At 37.7% G+C, this 23,527-nt stretch overlaps 1 protein-coding gene across 3 annotated transcripts in view; it reads right to left on the minus strand.

Annotated features, from left to right (window-relative positions):
- Positions 1-23,527, minus strand: part of SLC6A12 (solute carrier family 6 member 12) — a 42,901-nt gene that overhangs the window by 11,846 nt on the left and 7,528 nt on the right. For all 3 annotated transcript variants that reach the window (XM_023504622.2, XM_023504620.2, XM_003771313.4), the window contains exons 3-10: positions 20,338-20,472; positions 15,844-15,984; positions 14,672-14,759; positions 14,071-14,203; positions 9,188-9,322; positions 2,681-2,784; positions 1,911-2,035; positions 1,470-1,582 (exon numbers count right to left, since the gene is read on the minus strand). In XM_023504622.2, coding sequence (XP_023360390.1) covers positions 1,470-1,582; positions 1,911-2,035; positions 2,681-2,784; positions 9,188-9,322; positions 14,071-14,203; positions 14,672-14,759; positions 15,844-15,984; positions 20,338-20,472 — 974 coding nt within the window. The remainder of the gene's footprint in view (positions 1-1,469; positions 1,583-1,910; positions 2,036-2,680; positions 2,785-9,187; positions 9,323-14,070; positions 14,204-14,671; positions 14,760-15,843; positions 15,985-20,337; positions 20,473-23,527) is intronic.

Genomic DNA, 23,527 nt, shown 5'->3' on the forward strand with positions numbered 1-23,527 from the left:
ACTTCTACTATCCTCTCTTTCTTCCTATCTGTCAAGCATGATGCGGTCTTTCTGAGTTTCATTCACCTCAGACTTACATTGGGATCGAACGGGAAAGCAATATTTTTCCTTTGGCCTTTGGATGTGATGGTGGTAGCTCACACCTGGCAGTGAGAGCATATGCTGGCTTAGACAAACGTGAGATTGCACCTCAAGTCTCTGGCTGCCTCTCCTGATCTGTGTTCCTTATTCTGAGCTAACGTGGCTGAATGGTGATATTGAGAGGGCTATTTCATGCCTTGACAGAAATCTCATGAGTTCAAAAAGTGTTTAGGTGCTGATTGCCCGGGAAAAGGTAACCATTGAAATAATTTCTCAGAAGAGAAGATGATCACTACCAAGAAAATGAGCCCAAACTAGTCCCTGGCTTGCCAGAAGATACGGATCTTGTTATGAATTTCTAGGACAGTATAGATCTGAGATGAAAGTTGAAACGTCTATCAGCAATCCCACAAAGTACTCCATGGTTCTACTGTTTTAAGTATTTACCTCCCAAGGAAATATTATAGTAGTGGTGAATTATTCAATTATGTTTTAAGTATTTATCATGAGCCTTTTGTGTTTCAAGCATTTCTTTGGTGGTGCAAGAAATAAATAAGAGTCTGATACCTAATCTACCTTGTGCATTGATTATCTTTCCATTATGTGACCCTGATTATCCTTTTTGATAATCTGTAGGTAAACTTTAAGAAATTTTTCTTGTGACTCAGAGGAGAGGGTGTAATGAACCAGAGAGCATGAAAAAAACCCTGATTTTTATTCTTTAGAAATGAGACTCCTCTCAGAGTCGGGGTCCTTTGGTAAGAGGTGGTACCTTCTTTCTGGGCTACATGATTTATAGAAATACAGAGGGTATACATCTTAACAACTACTTATCCTTCCTTCCTTTATTCTTTCCTTAGGTCAATATTATTTTGCCAAATCCAAATTAAAGGAACAAGATGGGAGAGCCCATGAGGAGAACCAGGTGTCAAAAGGAGCTCAGGAGGAGAGCAAAGAAAGTGTGCTACTTATCTAGAGGGAGAAGGGAACTAGGCTTAATACAAATTTAGAGAGAGTTCAATCAGTAGAACATCTGATGCCAAAGGCCCAAGAGACAGAAAGATAATCATACCACCTGTATGTATGAGATAGAATTTTTGATTTGGAGTCAGAAGATCTAGAACCAATCTTGGTTCTGCTAATTATTATTTTGTGAATTTACGGCTCTTCATCTCCCTTTAACTAGTTATAAAATGCAGAAATTGGACTACAAGATCCTTCCAGTTCCAAAAGCTATTTAAATGGCAAAGCCTAGCAAATAGGAAACAGGTGCTACAGTGAAGTGTGAAGGTCCAATATGGTGGGGGTTTGTCATATTACATCTGTCAAAGGAAGGAGCTGAAAAGTTGGGGGAGGGAGAAGTAGGTGTATGTCTCTGATACCCTTACCTGGCTATCCAGTCCCAGGAATATCAGCATAATGAAGAAGAGACATGACCAGAGTTGAGATAAAGGCATCATGGTTACTGCCTTAGGGAATGCAATGAAGGCTAGCCCAGGACCTGTGAAACAAGCCACATCAACCAGTGAGCAGGGGTAAGGAACTTCTCACTTTTACCCTGCACCTTAAGATGCCTTTTTCCAACTGTGAATAAGTGGATGCCATAACAGGATCCTAGGACAGAGCTAAGAAATGAGAAATTAGCTCATTAGCACATCCCCCACAAGCAAGATATATATTGTAGGAACCCCCTCTGCAGCTTTTATCACACCTGGAGCCCATATTCAGGGCCCATATTCTCATTCACACCCCTACTTAAAATGCTTATATTATTTCTCCTTGATCTGATCTCCAGATCAGGGTGTGTGTGTGTGAGAGAGAGAACATACCTGATTCTGCTACCTCAGAAATGGGTACCCCCTGCTCCTGAGCCATGAAGCCCAAGATGGAGAAAACAGCAAAGCCAGCTACAAAACTGGTTGCGCTATTCAGAAAGCAGAGGGCGATGCAATCCCTGGGAAGAGAAGAGCACAAAAAAATAGAGAAGAGGAAAAGAGAAATAAGGAAAGACAAAGATGAAGGGAAGAAAAATAGGAAGGGAGAGAAGGAGAAAAAGAAATAGATGGGGTCAATCTCTCCTAACTTTAGAATTCTTTCATTACATCATGAAATCTCCCTATGTCTTCTCTGCCATCATATTCCCCTTAATTTTTCTTCAGGCTAACCCATTAAAGTTATACATATGACTAGTCCATTCACTATACTAGACTCAAAATATTTGCCAATGTCCTTTCCAAAAGGTGACATTCAAAATAGAACACAATATTATAGATAGGATCCAATCAGGACAGATTTAAGAGGGATTACCAATTCATTCATTATATCTGTCTTAATATAATCTAAATTCTCACAGGCTTTCTGTCTGCTTAGTCATTTTGTTAATTCTTATTGAATCTTTGGTCCATTAAAATCATGATATTTTATTCACATGCACCATTGTCTAGCCATGTCTTCTCCATCCTTTACTTGGGTAGATGATTCCTGGATGAAATGGACTCTTAGAGTCATAAATTCCATTGGCACTTTGCTCTTGTTTGTTCTGAGGATCCTAGAACTTGGAGGAATAGCTAAGAAAGCCAAAGAGTAGACAGGTTCCTACTTGTAACAGTTGTTGTGGTATTTGTTGTAGCTGCCCAGGGCTGTGAGGCAACCCTGACAGATGGCAAAGGAGAAGAAGATCTGAGTTCCTGCATCCATCCACACCTGTAATCAATCCAAGAAGCATGTGGTCAGTTGGGGGAGAGGTAAGCGCCCAGAGCTACTTCGAGGGGAAAGACCAAAGATGCTCGACTGCTGAGGTGCTAGATGATCTTTGGAGCAGTTTTCCTTTCTCTCAATTTGAAATAAGAGAGACCAGGAGTTCCTAAGTTGGTAGCCTATGACTAATATGCAAAATGATTTTTTTAGGAGTAATCAAGCTAGTTGCTACTGCTATGACCTCTCTCAGCTTTTTGAGTCTGCTGGATGCCAGTTCTGCCCAATGTCAACAAGAGTTGACAACCATCTTTCCCTGGACCCGGCTCAGAAGAATAACAAGATCATGCTATTAAAAGCTCAAAGGGATCTTAGAGATCATTTAGTCTGGGTTTTTAAACTTACAATCCCTTTTCACCAGAGAAATTTTTCCATTACCCTAGGAATATAAATATGAAAAGTAGATATACAAATCAAACATTTACTGATGATAAATCACAATTTCACAACACCCACATTCAGATATGAGTTCCCATATGGGATCACAAATCACAGTTCAAGAAACTGGCATCTAATCTGACCTCTTCCCCCAATTAATTAGCAAGCATTTATTAAGCACTGTCCTCAAGAAGCTTTATATTCTACTAAGGAATATAATACGTCCACAGATAAGTACAAAATATTATTGCATCTTCTTTAAACACATGGTGAGAGGGAGAAGCATTAACAATGGGGGAATAAGGCCTCCCGAAGGAAGCAACACTTGTGATGAACCTTGAAGGGGGCTAGAGATTCCAAGATAGAAATGAAGAGAACATTCTAGGCATGGGAAACAACTTGTAAAAAGGTGACATGTGGACTTCCTTGGACCGGCAATAACAAGGAAGCCAATTTGGTTATTGTATAACCACAGAACATTTGCGTAATTCTCTTAGAACAATGGGCTTTTATTTTACATAGGAGAAATAATTTGCTCAAGTTCACACAGATCCAAATTTTCATCTTCTGCCTCCAAATCCAGTGCTCTTTCCATTACACGACTGCCTCTCAAATCAAAATTCCTTTAGAGATGAAGCCATCTCAAAGATACTAAGTATATCTAAGGAGACTCTTGTATACTCTATCAGTAATGAAACTGAAACTAGTTATCAATACCAAGGTGAAGAGAATGGTTCCATTATACTCAAACAGACTTCAGTTTTCAAAGGACATTTCTTCTAATTCTCCATTGGAGGTTATGTATATTTAGCAGTCCCCAGACAGAAATATAATTATAGCCAAGCCTTCAAATAGAGTCAATCGTTTTTTACTCTCTTGGCCACAGGCAGCTCCCCATTTCCAAGTGACAACATCACATGCTACAAATAATCTTGGGTTTTGTGGTTTAAACCAAACAAAAACAGACCAATGTCACGGCATATATAACGAAGATAGAAAGATGCATCCCCACCCATCTCACAATCTATGGTTCATTAACTCAGATGTTCCTTGAGTGGAGATGTCCCTGCTTTTCTAGTGAGGCGATGTTTTCCTTTTTTGAAGCTTTGAGAACTTTATAAAAGTGAGGTGGGGTAAGGAAGGAGTGAAGAAGGAAGATAGATGAGAGTGTGTGGTATAATTTAAAGAACAACAGACTTCTAGTGAGAAGCTCTGGGTTCATATTCTATCTTTGTCACGAACTTGCTGCAAGATGAGCAAACAACTTCACTAACTGAGCATCCATGTTTCTATCCCTAACATACCAAATGCTCTCTAAGGCTCCTTCTAGCCTTGAGATCCCAAGTCCTTGAGCTGAGAGAAAGAATCATTAAATCCTAAAGCAAGGGAGGGGCTACTATGCAAAATGTGGGCCTTCCTTTCCCTACTTTGGGAGTCCCAACCCTGCTTACTGCAGAAAGCAGATTGTGTTAGGGAGGAATACGCGTCTTCAGCAGCCAGCCAGCTTGAAGAGAATGTCAGGTGATGTTTTGAGATTTAGTTATAAATTCTGATCAACTAGTTAAGAACATCTGCTTTAATACAATGGCTCACTGAGAAAAACTATCAAGGTGAAACATGGGGCTAGAGAGGTCTGAGGTCATTCCAGCTATTTCTTGCATGTTAGCATTCTCAGGGCAGGACACTGAAAACAAGGAAGGTCCTATGATTTTTCTCTTAAAGATCTGCAGAGAAGGAGATGCAATAGTCTCATTCTAAGCATTTCACAGAAATTTAGAATAATAGAATCTTAGTATTTGAAGGGGCTCCAGAAATCATGTCCAGAGATCACACTCACACATACACACATACACACACATACATTTACACTCACTCACACATCCATTTATATATACATATATCTATAGATAGGCATACATAGAGCAATTTGCATACATATCTACACACACATATAGATAGATAAATAGATAGATAGATAAATAGATAGATGATAGATAGATAGATAGATAAATAGATATAGTCCATTTCCTGTCCAGGGCTGGGATATAGCCACTGATTGAAGCTCCAAAGAAATGGGGAAGAGAAGAGGAAAGCAATAAGAGTTTACATTCCAGATACTGTGCCAACTCTTTTTTTTTAAATTAATTTCTTATGAGTATGAACTACTACATAGAATTCCCAATCCATCTATTTTTGTCCACTTGCATTTTTGATTTCCTTTACAGGTTAATTGTACACTGTGTCAAAGTCTTTTTGTACAGCAAAATAACTGTATGGACATATATACATATATTGTATTTAACATATACTTTAACATATTTAACATATATATGGGTTAACCTGCCATCTGGGGGAGAGGGGGAGGGGAAGGAGGGGAAAAATTGGAGCAAAAGGTTTGGCAGTTGTCAATGCTGAAAAATTACCCTTGCATATATCTTGTAAATAAAAAGCTATAATAAAAAAAAGAATATCAGGATCAAAAAAATTAATTTCTTTTATAAAAAAACAATTAAAAAAGAAGAGAAAAGAGAAACAAAACAAGAACACCGTCAAGTGCCCACCAGATCATCAGGGAGTATTCAAAATGTATATCAATAAATTACTAGTTCAAGAAGTATATATAATAGTAGAAGAAATTATATTCATGAGTGTCTACTTTTTCTTTGCTTCTTTATAGGTTATTCTTTTGTTTTCTGCTGTGTACTTTTTAAAACTTTGTTCTTTTTTTTCTTTTCACTTCCCCACCTCCTTCAAGCAGGCTATAAACACAGATATATGTTAAATAAATATATAGATATATAAATACACGTATGTATATACACACACAAACATAGATATACACATATACATTCATATCTACCCACACAGCCATTCATATTTACATCTTTCTATATATAGATATACATATAACAATCTGCATGTATATCTACATATACTCAAACATACACACACACATATATATACACATATATGTATATGTGTATATATATATAAATTACCCATATATAAACATGCATTTAAAACAATATTAGTAATGACTGATATATAATGTAGATTTCTCTCTTTATTGACTCTTTAAGTTTGACTTTGTTTAAGTTCTTGTTTTGTTTCTCTTTTCTCTTCTTTTTTAATTCTGTTTTTTTATAAAAGAAATTAAAATTTTTTTGATCCTGACATTCTTTTTTTTTTAATTATAGCTTTTTATTCACAAGATATATGCAAGGGTAATTTTTCAGCATTGACAACTGCCAAACCTTTTGTTCCAATTTTTCCCCTCCTTCCCCTCACTTTTTTTTTCTAATAAATTCTACTTCTTTTGTAGTGTTTATATATATATCTCTTCTTTCCCATGCCTGTTAACTCTTCAGCTTTAATTCTGCTCCTTAACATGTCTTACAATTACTTAACTTCCCCATTCGTGGATTGCTCCCTTATCTCTTTCCACCACTCTTTGCTTTCTCCTCCACCCATTCCCCCCTTATTTCTTTATAAATTTTTGAGAGAACTATGTCCTTCATTGTATATGTTGTGTTGCCTATTTAACACATTCTTGACGTGAGTAAACTTGCAGAACTACAAGCCCTCTCCCCCACAACGCCTTTGCATTCTCCCTCTACACCTCATTTGTATAACATAATTACAATTTTTACTTTTTTTTCTAGATGGTTTTGCTTTTTAGATTCAGATCATACTCAACTCTGCCCCAGTCTTTCTTTTGAGCTTCCCAATTGCTGGTGTCAATCTTAAACATATGGTATACATTTCCATGTAAAAAAACACAAACAATTTGTCCATATTAAATTTCTTGAAATTGATCTTTGATATTGACTCATATCTTAAATCTTCTTTTGAATTTGAGTTAGGTTGAAAGAAAGTCCTGAAAATCTGCGAGTTCATTGAATGTCCATTATTTTTTATTCCACATTATGGACAATTTTGCTGAATGTGATATTTTTGGCCACAGCCACTCTTTTATTGTGGCTGCTGCTAAGTCCTGTACAATTCTAATTGTAGTTCCAATATATTTGAAAAGCTTTTTTTCCTTGTTTCTTGCAGAATTTTCTGTTCAATCTGGGGGTTTTGAAATTTGGTGATAATATTCCTCTGTGTTTTCCACAAAGGATCTCTTTGAGGTGGTAGTGATCAGTGGATTTTTTTCTGTTTCTACTTTTCTCTCCTGTTCTATAACTCTGGGACAATTTTCTTTTGGATTATTTCTTGCATTGCTATGTCAGGGTTCTTTTTTTAAATTAAAGCTTTCAGATAATCTGACATTTTTTATATTTTCTCTTCTTGATCTGTTCTCCAAATCTATTGTTTTTCTTATGTTTCACATTCTGTTCTATTTTTTTCATTCTTTATATTCCGTTTCATTATTTCTTGGTCTCTTATAGCTTTACTGGTTTCCCCTTGTCCAATTGTAATTTTCAAAGAGTTATTTTCATCTTTAGAACTCTATCTCCTTTTCCAGTTGGTTAACTTTTCCCTCCATAATCTTCTTGTTTTTCTTGAATGGTTTTTATTTATTTTAATTTAGTTTTTAGTTTTCCCTCAGTGTCTCTCATTTAATTTTTAAAATCTTTTTTGAGTTCTATAAATTCTCTCTGGGCAAGAAGTCATTTAACATTACTCTTTGAGGTAGAAGAAGCTTTTTTTTTTTTTTTTTTTACTTCAGTGCTTTCCTATGAAGATGAACTCCAGTCTTCCCTGTTCCCATAGCAAGTTTCTATGGTTGGGTTCTTTCTTCTTTGTCAGTTTATTTTTTTTTTAATGAGAAGTATTAGTGTAAGTTCCTCTTATTTTGGGATTAGATGGTGCTTCTAATTCTCCCCTCTGATCTGGAATCCCAAATCAAGAGCTCTGTCTTCCTAGAAGAGTCCACAGACAGCAGCATACCTCACCCACTGCTTCTGTACTCACTGGGTATAATGGTTCCTTCTCACTCAGGTTCATGTCCCAGCAGCATAACTGGACCTGGCATTCCTAATCAACTCAGGTTCCCTCAGTTTTCCCAGACTCACATCTCAGACTCCACACATTGTCTGGGAGGTAAAAGTTTCTGTGGTTCCTGCTGAGGCTCCAGCCAAACCCTGTTAACCCCACAGGTCCCCACTTGGTGTTTCTGAGAAGCTAATCTGGAAGTGTTTGCACTTCACAAGCCCCCTATCCTGGGGGCTTTCTTCAGATCTTCTTGGGTTATATTAAGAGGATCCCTGTCCTGTCCTAAATCTTCTTGATTTTTCACCAGTTCATCTTCACCCTGAAGTGCAAATTTGTTCTGTTTGTGAGGGAAATCTGGAAATTTTACTGACTTAGCCATTTTTTCAGAATCCTCCACCAATTCTTTACAAATATTAATCTCATTTAATCCTCACAACTTTACAAGGTAGGTGCTGCTATTATTCCCATTTTATAATTGAGGAAACTGAGGCAAAGAGACAGAATAACTTGACCATGCTGGATTTGAACTTGTTTCCTTGACTACAGGTCCAATACTCAATGTATTATGCCACCTACATGCTTCCACGATGGATATAGAACAGCCTGTTTTGTTTTAAAACGCGATTTATTGTTACAAAGTTTTTCTTTAGTTACAGTGAAACCTGCTCTCCTCTATCTCCCATTTATCATTTCTAGTACTGCCCTTTGGGACAAAGCAGAAGAATTCTAATTCCTTCTTCCAGATTGCCCTTCAAATATATGAAGGTAATGATGCAGTCTCTGTTATGTCTTCGCTTCTTCCATTAATGTTGCCTAAATTCTTCCAAGTGTAATTTTAAACCTAAATTTCTCCTATTGTAATTTCAAGCTATACTTTGGTTGATGCTTTTTACTCTCCTGGTCATTGAAATGTCCCAGCTGCCTTAGATTAATTGAGATTATAGAGGATTTTAGAATTTCTGCCGCAAGCTCTGACACAAATGAAAGATATAGTGAAGGATGCTAGGAAAGTTGTCCTTTTTATGATACCTACCTGGGGATCCTTGAGGCGAAACAAGTCTGGTTTCAGATAATAAATGATCCCTTCATAGGCCCCAGGAAGGGTGACCCCTCGAATCAGCAAAATGATCAGCATCAGATAGGGGAATGTGGCTGTGAAATAAACCACCTGGAGAGAAAGGAGGAAAGGATCATTCCTTGATCTGGGTCATAGGTTCACAGAATTCCAAAACTGGTAGTATCTTTTCTGAGGCCATTTTGTTTACTCAAAATCAGGGGTACTTATACCTCAAAAATTGATAAACACAAAAATACTTGTAGAGGGTTTTTTTGTGGTGGGAAAAAAATTGGAAATCAAGGGGATGGCCATCAATTTGTTGTAATACCTGACCGAGTTGTGATATACAATTGTGATGGAATATTCTTGTGCTATAAGAATGAACTGATGCAAATTGAAGTGAGCAGAATCAGAATATTATACCTAGTAAGAGCAACAATGTATGATGATCATCTATGAATGTTTTAGCTATTATGATCAATAAAATGATATAAGATGATTCTGAAGAATATAATGAAAAATGCTTTCTACCTCCTGAAAAAGAACTGGAGTCTGAATGCAGATTTTTCTAAGGGTTTTTGGGTTTTCTTTTTCAACATGGCTAATATGAAAATATGTTTTGCATAACTGCACATGCATAACCTATATCAAATTACTTGCATTCTTAAGGGAGGAAAGAAGAAGAGAATTTGAAACTCAAAACTTTTTTAAAAGAATGTTTTTAAAAATCGTGTTTAGATATAACTGAGAAATTTTAATTAAACAAAAATATATTGGGGGAAGAAATTGTGAAACACTTCAAATCAGGGCTTGGTTTATCATTTTGCTGATTGTCTAGATTTTAAAATAATAGAGAAAATATTAATGTAAATGAAACTTTAAAATATAAAATGTGCACTCCCCCCCTTACTGGAAAGCCATTTATTAAATATTAAGCAAGTACACCCTTGCCTAACAGCTAGAAATGTGGAGAAAGAATGCCAACTTGGAATTAGGAGAGCTAGATTTAAGCTTTAGCTCTATCATTTGGTGTTTAAATATATCATTTTTCACTGAGTCTCAGTTTCCACATCTATATATTTGAAGAAATAATACTTACCCTATTTCACAACAGGTTATATCCTTTGCAAAGCATAAAATGCTATACTAGCATGAATTGCTATTACTGTATACCATAACTATAATATCCAACACCATTGGTAATCCATAATAACTAAGTTGGGGAAATTGGAGCTTTGTCCCATTTAGAGAATTGGGCACTGATGATTCATAGAAACAATGGATCTTAACATAGTTAGCAAGAATAATTCAGCAAATAGGGCAAAAATTCTGCAAAATGAGAAGCTTCCCTGTGGATCTCTTTCATCTAGCCTCATCCTGCAATTTAGTACAACCCAGTTCCTACCATCCTAATCCTGGCTGAGATCTCCCTAGAAATGTCTTTACAGTATCCCAGGATTCTCCAGTTACAATTGAATTTGCCTTGAAAAGTGAATTTAAAGGCCTATTTCTTTGGAACTCAAAAAAATGTAAGTGAATGTTAAAAATAAATGATAAATTTATCTTTTTAAAGGTGTATTTTATGTGGCTTGTATGGGAAAAGGGAATTCTGTGAAGTCTTGTTTGGGTGCCAAAATTGCTAGTTACAGTCCTGAGAGCTTAAAATAGATCATCATAGAAACATGGATAAATCTGGTCTATCTTCTGTCTCTTTGTTGACCTCCTGCCAGCTTCATCTGTGAATGCTCTTAGAAGGATGTGGCTTATTTAGGTCTCATGTCAAGGTTTCTATGAGCTCATTTCACCCCTGGTGCTTTTTAAATATTTTACAAGGCAATCATGCTTGTAATCTTCCACTGTCACCCTCTGTAGGTTTTTACAAATGAATTTGGATTCTAAGTTGGTGTTGGCTTTGGCTGCCATCACTCCCTTTGCTTGAGGTGGGGGGAACATGAAGTTTCCAGACTCTTTCTGTCTCCTTATTATAAGTCATCTCTTTATCCTGATTAATCTTTTGCTGGAAGTGATGCTAATAAAGGTCAATATATTTATCTTTTTTTTAATTTTGTACTTTGGGCATTGATAGCTTCTTTGAATAGGTCAGGCTGAAACTTCCGGAGTTGTATTCATTTTCTCATGTATTTCATTTTCTCATCTTTTATTCTAATTTCATGCTGATTTTTACATATTAATTTATGTTTAATGTAATCACAGAGTCAGAGGTAGAAAGCCAGAAGGAGTCTTAGATGCCATCTAGTTCAACCCCCTTATTTTACAGATAAGAAAACTGAAGACCAAGAGCTTAAGTGACTTGCCCAGTCTCACAGTTAGAAAGCACAGTGGGTAGAGCACTGGGTTTAGAATAAGGAAGTCCCAAGTTCAAATTCAGCCTTAGACAATAGCTGTATGACCTTGGGTGAGACAATTAACTTGTTTACCTCAGTTTCTTCAACTTCAAATAAGGATAATAATAGCACCAATCTCATAGGATCTTAATAAGAATCAAATGAGATAATATTTGTAAAATTCTTAGCATAATGGACGACATAGTAGATGCTATGTAGATGCTACATAAATGCTAGCTATTATTGGTAATAGCATCAGAGGCAAGCGTTGAATCCATATCCTATGGTTCTAAAGCCAAAGTTCTTTCTGCAGTACCATGCTTCCTTAACTGATGATCTAACAATCTCCAGATAGCTGATATGATTCCCACTTTGGTAACTATTTCCTGTCCATTAAAATGAATTTTTTTTGTAATGTTATTTAGTGCAAATGTTTTCTCCATAATCTTGGACAGATCTTGCAATACCACATCCTCCCAAGAATCAGACTTATAGGTTACCCAGATACATGGTGGATACAAATAGATTTTAGCACATTTCAATGATGATCTACATTCAAGAAGAGCTAGAATGGCTATCACTGGGGAAATGAATGATTAGAAAAGCCATTGGGATAGCCACTTAGAAAGAGTAAGGGACAACAGATGAACAGAAGATTGTTTTAGTGGTAGTCATGATATAGATATATATAGAGAGAGATACAACATATTATATATCTATAAACATAGATATATAATATATTGCATGTGTGCATATATATGTGGGTATGTTCATATTATTGTAGTTTTTGAGGAAGACCTTTATTATTCTCAGTACATCTTCTGTGTGATATCTATGGAAGAACATGGGCAAAGATCACAAGGAATAAAGAATTATGGATGAGTTTTGAGCTAGACCAGTGAAGTGAATGGAAAGCTAAGTGATGCAGTGGTTAGAGTATTGTGCCTGGAGTCAGGATGACTTATCTTTTGTGAGTTCAAATGTGGTCTTAGGCACTTTATTAGCTGTGTAAATCTGGGCAAGTCACTTAATGCTGCTTGCCTCAGTTTCCTCATCTGCAAAATGAACCAGAGAAGGAAATGACAAACTATTTCAGCATCTTTGCCAAAAAAAAAAAAACCTAATATTAAGTCACAAAGAATTGGACACAACTGAACAAATAGAGGTGATGTTCACATTAATGAGATCACAGATCTCATACTCAATGGAATATTGAAAAAGTAATCACAATGTAAGAGCTGAATGAGACCTGAGAAATTACATAGTCCAGTCTTTCACTTTGCTGCTGCCAAAAAATGTTAAGAATCCTGGACTACAGATTCTCTAAGTCTCTTCCATCTCTAAGTTTTGTGAATTTGAGGCTTTAATTCCTGAAAAGCTTGTTCAGGCTCACTTAACTCCAAGAAGCCAGCCCAGAATTTGAATCTAGATCTTCTGATTTAATTTAATTCCATTATTGTAGCATTACTAAAACATTCTGACTCCCCTACTATTCTGATTCTCAGGCAGATCTGATCCTACCCATTCTTTGCAGGTGAAACCCATTCTGATATATCTTAAAGACATGTGAACAGCACTGGACATATGGGATTTTTTCTCACCCATTTCAGTGAATCTCATTCTATGGATCACAGCTGCCAAGGTAAGGCTCTGGCAGTTGGTAGGTAGAGAGAATCTCCATCATCAAACGCTTCAATGCCTGCTTTTAAAACTCTAATATCAACACTCTTTCTAGCTCAGCTGTTCCCAAGATGCCCCTGATTAGGCTGGGACTTTCCCAGAAACAGATCAGGCATTTGCCCAGTGAGCTGTGAGGGTATTTTCACTTTCTGTACTTTTCCAGGGCTGGCAGGGAGGCAACATTGGTGGCCTAAGCCTCTGGAAGCTGTCTAGTGGTCTGTCATCCTAAGGCTTTGCCCATGTGAGTGCATACTGCTCCTGATTCAGTTCTGAAAACACAGAGGGGCTGGGGATGGGGAGCAGCTGTTTTTCCTATTTCATTGTATCCTCGCAACAACCTTCAGAGTAAGTCCTATCATTAGCTCCATTTAAAGTTGAAGAAACTGAGGCAAACAGGTTAATCAACTTGTTCTAGGTACACAGCTACTAAGTATCTGAGGATGGATTTGAACTCAGGATTTTCTAACTCCAGATTCAGTGCTCTATCTATGGGAGGAAGGAGATCCTGACTTAAAACAGTTTTCAGTCCTCCCTCAATTCTTTGTCTTTTGCTGGGGGAGGAAGACAAAGATATGGGGAAGGATGCTCATAGAAAATCCTAATTTCTTATTGTTATAATATTACATTTTGCATATTCACTCCTCAAAAAAGCATTAATGTGGTGTCATTTTTTCATTCTATTCCTTGTTTAGTTCTAAACTTTAAAAGCCTCTGAGAATGACCCCATTTTCTGTAGGTGTCTATTCTTTTCGATACTTGTTTTTTTAACGTCCTGCCAATATGAGAAGAGTGAATAGTGGCAGGGAGGAAGGAGTAAAGACCATGGTTTCTTACCTTTCCTGTGGTCTTAATTCCCTTCCAGATGCAGAAATAGCACACAATCCACGCAAGCAGGAGGCATAGGGCCAGCTCCCATCGCAGGTTCCCTAGGTCATGGATGCCCGTGGTGATGCCCAGAACTCTCTTCCTAACAGCCATCAGAAAAAAAATTGGGAAAGGTGAAAGTGACTCTGTCTACCTGACCTCTGACTTTTATGACAGACCCCTCCCCTCAGCTTTGGTATCCTTCCATCCTCCTACAACCATTCTGGGCATTAAGGGACCTAAGAGATCCTCCAGTCCTGCCACCTTGTTGGATGGATGAGAACACCAAAGCCCAGTGAGTGATTGACCTAAAGTCACACAGTGAGTTAATATCAGAGACCCAGGTCCTAAGTTCTTGTCTGGTACTTTTGATCACACCATATACTGCCTGTTTGGTCTGGAGTGGAGGGAATGGGGTGGAGTGTGGGAATGGGGGAGAAGAGGTGTGAACATGTGTCAAGAAAAATGCACAAGAATTCTTTAACTTCCCCCCCTTCCCCTCTTCTACCTCCCAGATCAAACATCTGGATTCTTTGAGTGACATGTGGAGAGAAGGTCCCAAACTACCTACTCCCAGAACTCGATGACTGGTGAGGTGCTATTTTCAGATAACTCTGGACTACTTGAGCCTGAACAATTCAGAAAATCCACACAGTATTCTGCAAAAGACAAAAATTGTAAATGATATAGTTATGTAATCATTAAGTTGAACCTGAAAAAAATTTTAGAGATTAGTTAGTCCAACCCCATTTTATAGAAGGGAAAACTTATCTTTGTAGAGATCTCTTAGCTAAGGATGAGATGGGGCAAATATTTCCTCCTGCCTCTCATTATTGCTCTAGTACCTTTGAGTCCCCACTCCCAAGTCCTCCAATAGAAATCAGCCCAGAAGTAACATCCAAGCCCATTGTTTCTTAAAGCACCTAGTCTTGGCTTCCTACATTATGTCAATGGAGTCTGTTTGACCTCTCCTGTGATCTGCTCCAGGCCTGTCCTTAGGAACCTCTTGGCTTATTATTTTCTTTAAATATTTGAAGGTCTTCCATGTGGAAGAGGTTTTAGACCTGTTTTGCTTGACTCTAGAAGGCATAGATAGAAGCAATGGGTACAGGTTGCAAAAAGGCCATTTAGGCTTAGTTAGGTGAGGGAGGGAGACAAGGAGGGGGAATAAGCAAACTTCTTAATTAATTATTACAGCTTCCCTAAAATGGAACAGGTTGTCTTAGGAGGCAAAGATCCACAGACAGAAACTGGATTATCCCTTGTTGAGTATGTTTATATATATTCTTTTTCAGTTAGAATTTGGAGAATGACCTATGTTTCCCTTTCCAGTACTGTTATTTTTGTGACCACTTATTTTTCCAACCCATCGACACAATACATAATTATAGTCTAGTCTTTTAAAATGTTGTCTCCCCATTCTCCCAACTTCTGAACTTCAGCAAACTTGATCATTCTACACTGGGTGAGGAAGGAAAGGGTCACTAGTCCCATTTTACAGGTGATAAGATTGAGGCTCAGAAACACTAAATAATAGTGAACCAGTCAATAGAACCAGGACCAGAACAAAGTTCTTTTGGCTCCACTCCTAATAACCTCTCCATCATGCTATGCCATTCCCTTAGCATCTTAAAGGACTGAGAGTTGCCCAACTCCTGTACCCTAGACTTTCCATCCTACATTTGGGACCCAGAGGCTCAATCACAAAGAATACCGCCTTCTCCAAGATGGCCTAATACATACCTGTATTCCAGAAATTGGTACAAGTTGTCCAAGGCAGCTGTGAGGTGAAAGAACTGAACAGGTAGAAGAGAGCCCAGGCAAGGATAATGATGTAGTAGACATTTAGATAGGCTTCAATGACCACAGAAGCAATACCAATACCTGCCACAATCAGGGAATTGAGGAAGAAGAGTAGAGAGATACCCATCATTGTCAGGAAATACATAAGCACAATCTCCCCTCTCTGTATAGCAGAATACTAGTAGGAATCAAAGAAAAACCAGACAGATACAATATTGGCAAATAGCATTTCTATGTAAGTTTTACTCAGTACTTTATGCAAAAATATCATCTGTATTAAAAAAAAAAAAAAAAAAAAAAAGGAGAAAACTGAGGCTCAGATAGGGGAATTAACCCAGGAAGAGGAAGCCAGAGAGTCAAATCCAGGTTCTTGAATCTAAAACCAATGTTCTTTCCATTATAACACATGGCTTGCCATGGCCCCTGCCCTCAAATAAGTTACGAACTTACAGTCCCAAATAAACAATTTGACTACAGATGAGGTTGAAACAAAAAAAAATTAACAATAATCATTGACATATATATTGAATTTTCCATACATTAACTCCACACAAAGTGTTTTACCAAATTAACTCCTTGAATCTCACAATTGTGTGAAAGTAAATATTAGTGATATTATACCCATTTTATAGATAAGGAAATTAAGGTTGGAGGTAGAATTCAAAATCAGGTCCCCTGAATCCAAGTCCATTGTTACATGGTAATTATCTGCAAATGCATTAACAAATATGCAAATAGATCATGTAAGTATTCACATTTTATTTATTTCAACCAATATTTAATTCTAGGATATAAAGTGCTTCCTTGGTTTCACAGCAGTATCAAAGCATAAAACAAAGAACATTGCTCCCACAGAGGAAGGTGAAGAAAACTTGAGTGAAACTCAGTTTGTAGGTGGGACTATAGAGTGTACTCTCTTACCATGACCATAACTCCTCTGGACAATCCAGTACTTTTAGAGCACTCAGCATATGTTTCCTGGAAACTTTAATTATGGAATCGGGAGTGAATATTAACTCAAGGGATTGTTTAATGTTTGTTGTTACACAAAAGTAAAAGTAAACATGTACTTGAGAGGTTATTCCATTTTCAACTCCCTGACTGTCTTTTCTAATTGACTTGGATTCCCCCCCTTCAAGAAGACTTTTCTTGAATTTTGCTTTAAATTGGACTTCTGGTCCTCTGGTGAAACTGGGGCCTATTAATAAAAATAAGATGCAAATACCATTTACATCAGAGGGTCCAAGTGAGTTTTGACCCAAGATCAACCACATTTGAGGTGGGAGAAGAGAGATTTGAAGAAAATTGGAATCATGGGAAAAGAGAGAATGGATGGCTGAAGTCCGGGTGGTCCATGGGGAAAGTGAAGGTATCCCAGGCTAAAAAGATTTTCAATGCACATGCATATGTGTACACCTATGGACAAACATCTTTTTATCCTCTCGGATACATGCTTACCCTTAGGAACATCCTGTTCTGAGACATTCAGAACTTGATCAAACAAAGGGAGTAAAAGGGGGTGGGGAAGGGAAGTGAGTGTGAGCAAAGCAATGAGCTTCTGTGTGTGTCCGTCCATGGTTGTGTACTTCTGAACCCTCACTATGGACATTAGTGCCCCTTGGCAGGATATCAACCCTGTAAACAAGGCATGAGAGGGAAGTATTCACCTGGGTTTTTCCCTGCCTGCTTAGAAGGGAGGGAGGAAAGGGCTGGACTCAGTATTTGAAGAGACACTGAAGATGTTTGTGTGAAGGGATGAGGATGAGAGGTACATCTGTATCTTTGAACCACTTGAGAAGCAAAAGTATGTCATCCCTTCTCTTTCTATCTTCAATCTTTCCCTGTCGACTAGTGCTTTCCTTCCTGACTGCCTGCAAACAAGCCTAGGCCACCTAATCTGTGTGGTTGTTGAGTCATTTCATTCATGTCCAATTCTCCATGACGCCATTTGGGGCTTTCTTGGCAAAGATATTGGGACAATTTGCCATTTCCTTCTGAAATTCATTTTACAGATGAGGAAATGGAAGTACATAGGGTTAAAAGATTTGCTCAGGGCCACACAGGTACTAAAGATCTGAGGTCACATTTGAATTCAGGCCCTCCTGACTTCCAGACTGGTGTTCTATTCATGGCACCCTTCCCCCTTACTTAAGAAGTCTTTATTTGATCCTACCATCCCTGGTTTTTGTCCTTTATCTCTAATCTTTTTATCAGCTGTACTTTTTTAAGAAAAAAAAAGTCTCCTATACTAGGTGGCTCCTATTTATTTATTCTCACTTCTATAATTTCTACAACATTGTAGACATTTTAGAGGCATCTAGGGGTATTGGATCTGGAGTCAAGATCTAAGCTCAAATCTGACCTAGATGTATGACCTTGAGCAAGCCCCTTGACACTTTTCTGCCTCAATTTCTTCATTTATTAACTGAGAAGAGCAATATCCTTCTAAAGGTGCTGAGGCAGGGAGATCTGTCATTTAGAACTGAATTAAGACTTTTGGAACACCTTGTATGCATGGTCTTTTTCTCCATTAGAATGTGAACTCCTTAAAAGCAGAAACTGTCCTTTTTTTCATCTCTATTTCTAGTGCTTAACACAGTGCTTTACACACAGTGGAAATTTAATAAATGCTTTTTTATTCATTCAATGGAGAGCATAATTTTCAGGTACTAGAGATATTTGCATTTATGAAAAGTCATTAAAATGTTCCTTTGTGGGCTATAAAATTATGCATACTCTTTGATCCATCAGTGTCACTATTGGATCTGTATCCCAAAGAGATCATAAAAGATGGGAAAGGATCCATATGTGCAAAAATGTTTGAAGCAGCAAAGGACTGGAAAATGAGTGGATGTCCATCAATTGGGGAATGGCTGAATAAGTTATGGTATATGAATATGATGGGATATTATCGTTCTAATTATGTGAACTGATGAGCAGGCTGATTTCAGAAAATCCTGGAAAGACTATCATGAACTGATGCTAAGTGAAATGAACGGAAACAGGAGACCATTGTACCTAGCAACAGCAAGATTATGTGATGATCAACTTAGCTCTTCTCAGCAATATGGTGGTCCAAAACAATACCAATACGGGTGGAAAATGCCATCAGCATTTGGATGGAAAATTATGGAACTGAATGCAGATTAAAGCATACTATTTTCATCTTTTGTTTGTTTCTTTGCTTTTTCTTTCTCTTGATTTTTTTCCCTTTTGATCTGATTTTTCTTTCACAACATGGCAAATATGGAAATATGTTTAAAATGATTGTACACATATAATCCATATCAGATTGCTTACTGCCTTGGAGAGGAGAAAGATAAGAGAAAGAGGAAGGAATTTTGAAATTCAAAATCTTACAAAAAATGAATGTTGCAAATTACTTTACATATAATTGGAAAAATAAAATACTACTGAGAAAAAAATACCCTTGTTCCATTTTGTATGTTATAGAGACAGCATGTTATAGTAGAAAGAATATTTGGATTCCAAGCCTGGTTTTGCACCTTAATACTTAGATAGCCTTGTGTCACTCAATCTCTCTAAGGACTAGTTGGTTTACATGAAAAATAATATTCTAGGGTCACTTTCTAACTCTTAATCCTCTTGGGGATTTTATTGCACCCTGGACATCTGCTTATCTTACATATCCTTAATTGAAATTCTCATTGTCTCTATGGTGGGGACATTAAGGTTAGAAAAACAGGGTTGGAATGTCCCACAAGACATTTGCCATTTCCTTCTCCAGCTTACTTTACAGATGAGGAAACTGAGGCAAACAAGATTAAAAGGCTTGGCCAGGGTCACTCAGCCACGGTCAAATTTGCATCCCAAGAACTGCCACTTGGAGAAAACCCCTCTCCACTTTGAAAGAACAAAAGTCCCAAAGAAGATAATACATCTCTCTTCTTTCTTTACAAAGGATGTGTGTATATACATGTATACATACATCTATGCAAACATATATATAAGTATGTACGTACATATGTATTATCAGATTTCTTGGATGCATTGGTTTGTTTTGCAAAATTATTTGTTTTCCTACTTTATCTGTGTTACTAGAAAGAAGAGATATATTTAGAAATGTGGCTGGTATAAAAACAAGTGATAACAATATTTTTTAAAAATAAAACCCACCTGCTCTTCAGGCAGATAGTTTAAGGAAGAGAATATGGCCAGATTTCTTTCAGACTCCATTAATTGACCCATCATGATCCCAGGGAGACATTTAGGCAGAGTATGAGAAAAAGGGGAGCAGGGACCACATCTAAAAGCATGGTGAACATTCAGTAAACCTATCCTTTCATGTATAGAGGTAGTGAGCTGGACGAAAGGTCAAAAGAGAATGGGGGAAGCTGTAAAAAGAGAGGACAGAAGAACTAAAGAAGAGATGAGAGGAAAGGTGATAAAGTATCGGGAGAGACTGGTACTCACCCTCAAAGAGAGGACAGATCTTTTTCCAGGCTGTTATGCTGCCCTGGCTGGTATATTGACCCAGTGCTGTCTCCAGGAAGAAAACTGGGATACCACAGGTGAAGAAGAAGATGAAATAAGGGATAAAAAAGGCACCTGTGGAAGGAAAAAAGAGCCAAAACTTCAGGCAATACTGCCTTCTATAGCTTTTTTTCACCCTTCTCCTTCCCTCATCTTTTTTTTTTCATATAAATACCTTCCCATCATTCCACTCTTGCTCTTGCTCTTCCTCCTCCCCCATACGCATAAGCCACCAGCCCTCTTCTATATTAATCATCGAGACAGAGGTCCCCTTAGAGAGGATTTTCTGCTCGTGGGAAGAAATCCTGGAGTGCCATGGACTTCAAGTAGGCATGAATTTGGTATAGGCTTGTAAATCCAAGCTATCAAATCAATCATCATAAAGCTAGACCAAAGAAACATCAGACAAATATTAATTAGTCTATTAACAAGAACTTATTAATCACTTTCTACGTTCAAGTCACTACATTAGGCAACAGAGATACAAAGACAAAAGTGAAATAATCCCTACCCTAAAGAGTTTATAATCTACCGGTGTAATTATATAAAAGTATCTACAAAATTAATACAAGACAATTTGGGGAAAAGGTTACTGTCTTGCAGCTGGAGGAGAGGCTTCCTGTGGAGATAGTTCTTGAGCTGAGTCTTAGGGATTCTAAGAGGCAAGCATAAAGAAAGAGTACATTTCAGGGGTGGGATAAATCACCATTTCAGGAGATGGATTAAGAACTGAGATTTCAGATCAGTCTTAAGCACTGAGTGAACAGGACCTGCATCTGTTAAGGGATGAGATTTCTGAGCATTCTAGGCACCAGAATTGATCTAAACAAGACTAAGACTGTCTTTAGACCACTGTTTTTGTTTTCCACAAAGATAAGGTGAATTATTTTTAAGTAAACATAATGCTAATAAAACCATCAGGTTAAGAAAATTTAAATAGCTTTAAGGTAAGAGAGTTTGTAAGACCCAGGAGGATAGAAGACAGTGTCCATCTCCTCTCCACCATTCACCCACCCCAAGGCAATTGATCAGTTGTCCTGTGCCCTGCAAAGTAACCTCTAAGTTTTATACTTTTAAATACAGCAAGGACCGGATCCCCTGAAGATAGGCATTTAGACATTTGCCTAGATAGATATTTGGAGATAGGTAAGACAGCTATAACTACTTCTGACAGACTATGGAACATAAGTTAAGAGTTTTGTTTTTTTTTTTTTAATAAAACTCACCTGCTCTTCAAGCAGAGAGTTTAAGGAAGAAAATATGGCCAGATTTCTTGCAGACTCCATTAACTAGCCCATCATAGTTCCAAGGAGACATTTAGGTTGAGTGTGAGAAGAAGGGGAGCAGGGACCAAACCTAAGAGCATAGTGGACGTTCAGTAAACCTATCCTTTCATGTACAGAGGCAGTGAGCAGGACGAAAAGTCGAAAGTTGGGAGAGGGTTTTGGATAGGCAGATGTGTATAGGGGAAAGATGTGTATAGATTAGGTGGGAGTACTGAGCCTGGCACAAGATCACTATTCTTTCTCTCTCTGTCTCTGTCTCTGTCTCTGTCTCTGTCTCTCTGTCTCTCTCATTGTCTCTCTCTCTCTGTCTCTCTCATTGTCTCTCTCTCTCTCTGTCTCTCTCTGTGTCTCTCAGTCTCTCTCCCTCTCTCTCTCTCTCTCTCTCTCTCTCTCTCTCTCCCCTTAAGCACAAATATGATCATTTAATTCTACTGAACCAACTCCAGGAGCTTCTTATTGCCTCTAGGATAAAACAGAAATTTCTCTGTTGAACTTCTGGAACTCTTTGCAATCTGGGTTACAACCTATCTCTCCAGCCTCAGTGGATGCTAGTTTCTCCTGCACTCTCTGATACCATGGATTAACCTTCTCTTTATTCCTCAAGGACCCCATCTGCCAGCTTCTGTACCTTTGTAATGGCCATCACACATGCCTGGAATGAACTCCCTCCTTGCTTTTATCACAGGATCCCTCTTATTCCTCAGGCATCAACTTATCCATCAAGTGTTTCCTTCTCTCCCAATAGCTAGTGTCCTCTCTTCCAAACCATATTATAGCTAACTACTTTAAATAGGTTTGTATTTATTAACTTCATATTTTTAGTGCACAGACTTAATATATGTGAACTAATCTCCCTCAATTGAATATAAGTTCCTTATGGGAAGAGATTGTTTCATATTTTGTACTTGTATCCCCAATACCCAACACAGTTCCTAGCAGATGGCAGACACTTAATAAATCATTGATTGGTTCACTGGTTGATTCCCTCCAGCATGCACTCTTCACTGCAACAGTAACACCCTGGGACCTGTATGTGCACGAATGTTTGTGGCAGCCCTTTTTGTAGTGGCTAGAAACTGGAAACTGAATGGATGTCCATCAGTTGGAGAATGGCTGAATAAATTGTGGTATATGAATATTATGGAATATTACTGTTCTGTAAGAAATGACCAACAGGATGATTTCAGAAAGGCCTGGAGAGACTTACACGAACTGATGCTGAGTGAAATGAGCAGGACCAGGAGATCATTATATGTTTCAACAACAATACTATATGATGACCAGTTCTGATGGACCTGGTCATCCTCAGCAACGAGATCAACCAAATCATTTCTAATGGAGCAGTAATGAACTGAACTAGCTATACCCAGAAAAAGAACTCTGGGAGATGACTAAAAACCATTACATTGAATTCCCAATCCCTATATTTATGCCCACCTGCATTTTTTATTTCCTTCACAAGCTAATTGTACAATATTTCAGAGTCCGATTCTTTTTGTACAGCAAAATAACGTTTTGGTCATGTATACTTATTGTGTATCTAATTTATATTTTAATGTACTTAACATCTACTGGTCATCCTGCCATCTGGGGGAGGGGGTGGGGGGTAAGAGGTGAAAAATTGGAACAAGAGGTTTGGCAATTGTTAATGCTGTAAAGTTACCCATGCATATATCCTGTAAATAAAAGGCTATTAAATTAAAAACAAAAAACAAAAAAACAGTAACACCCTGGGCAATCAGAAGCTTTCTCTTCCTCTACCTCCCCTTCTTCCCCATTCTTCTTCCTTCTCTACTCCCCCCCCCAAAAAAAAATTAGGAAATATAAGAAAAGTGAAAGATAGG

This window comes from Sarcophilus harrisii, chromosome 5, assembly GCF_902635505.1.
Source record: "Sarcophilus harrisii chromosome 5, mSarHar1.11, whole genome shotgun sequence".
Lineage (NCBI taxonomy): Eukaryota > Metazoa > Chordata > Mammalia > Dasyuromorphia > Dasyuridae > Sarcophilus > Sarcophilus harrisii.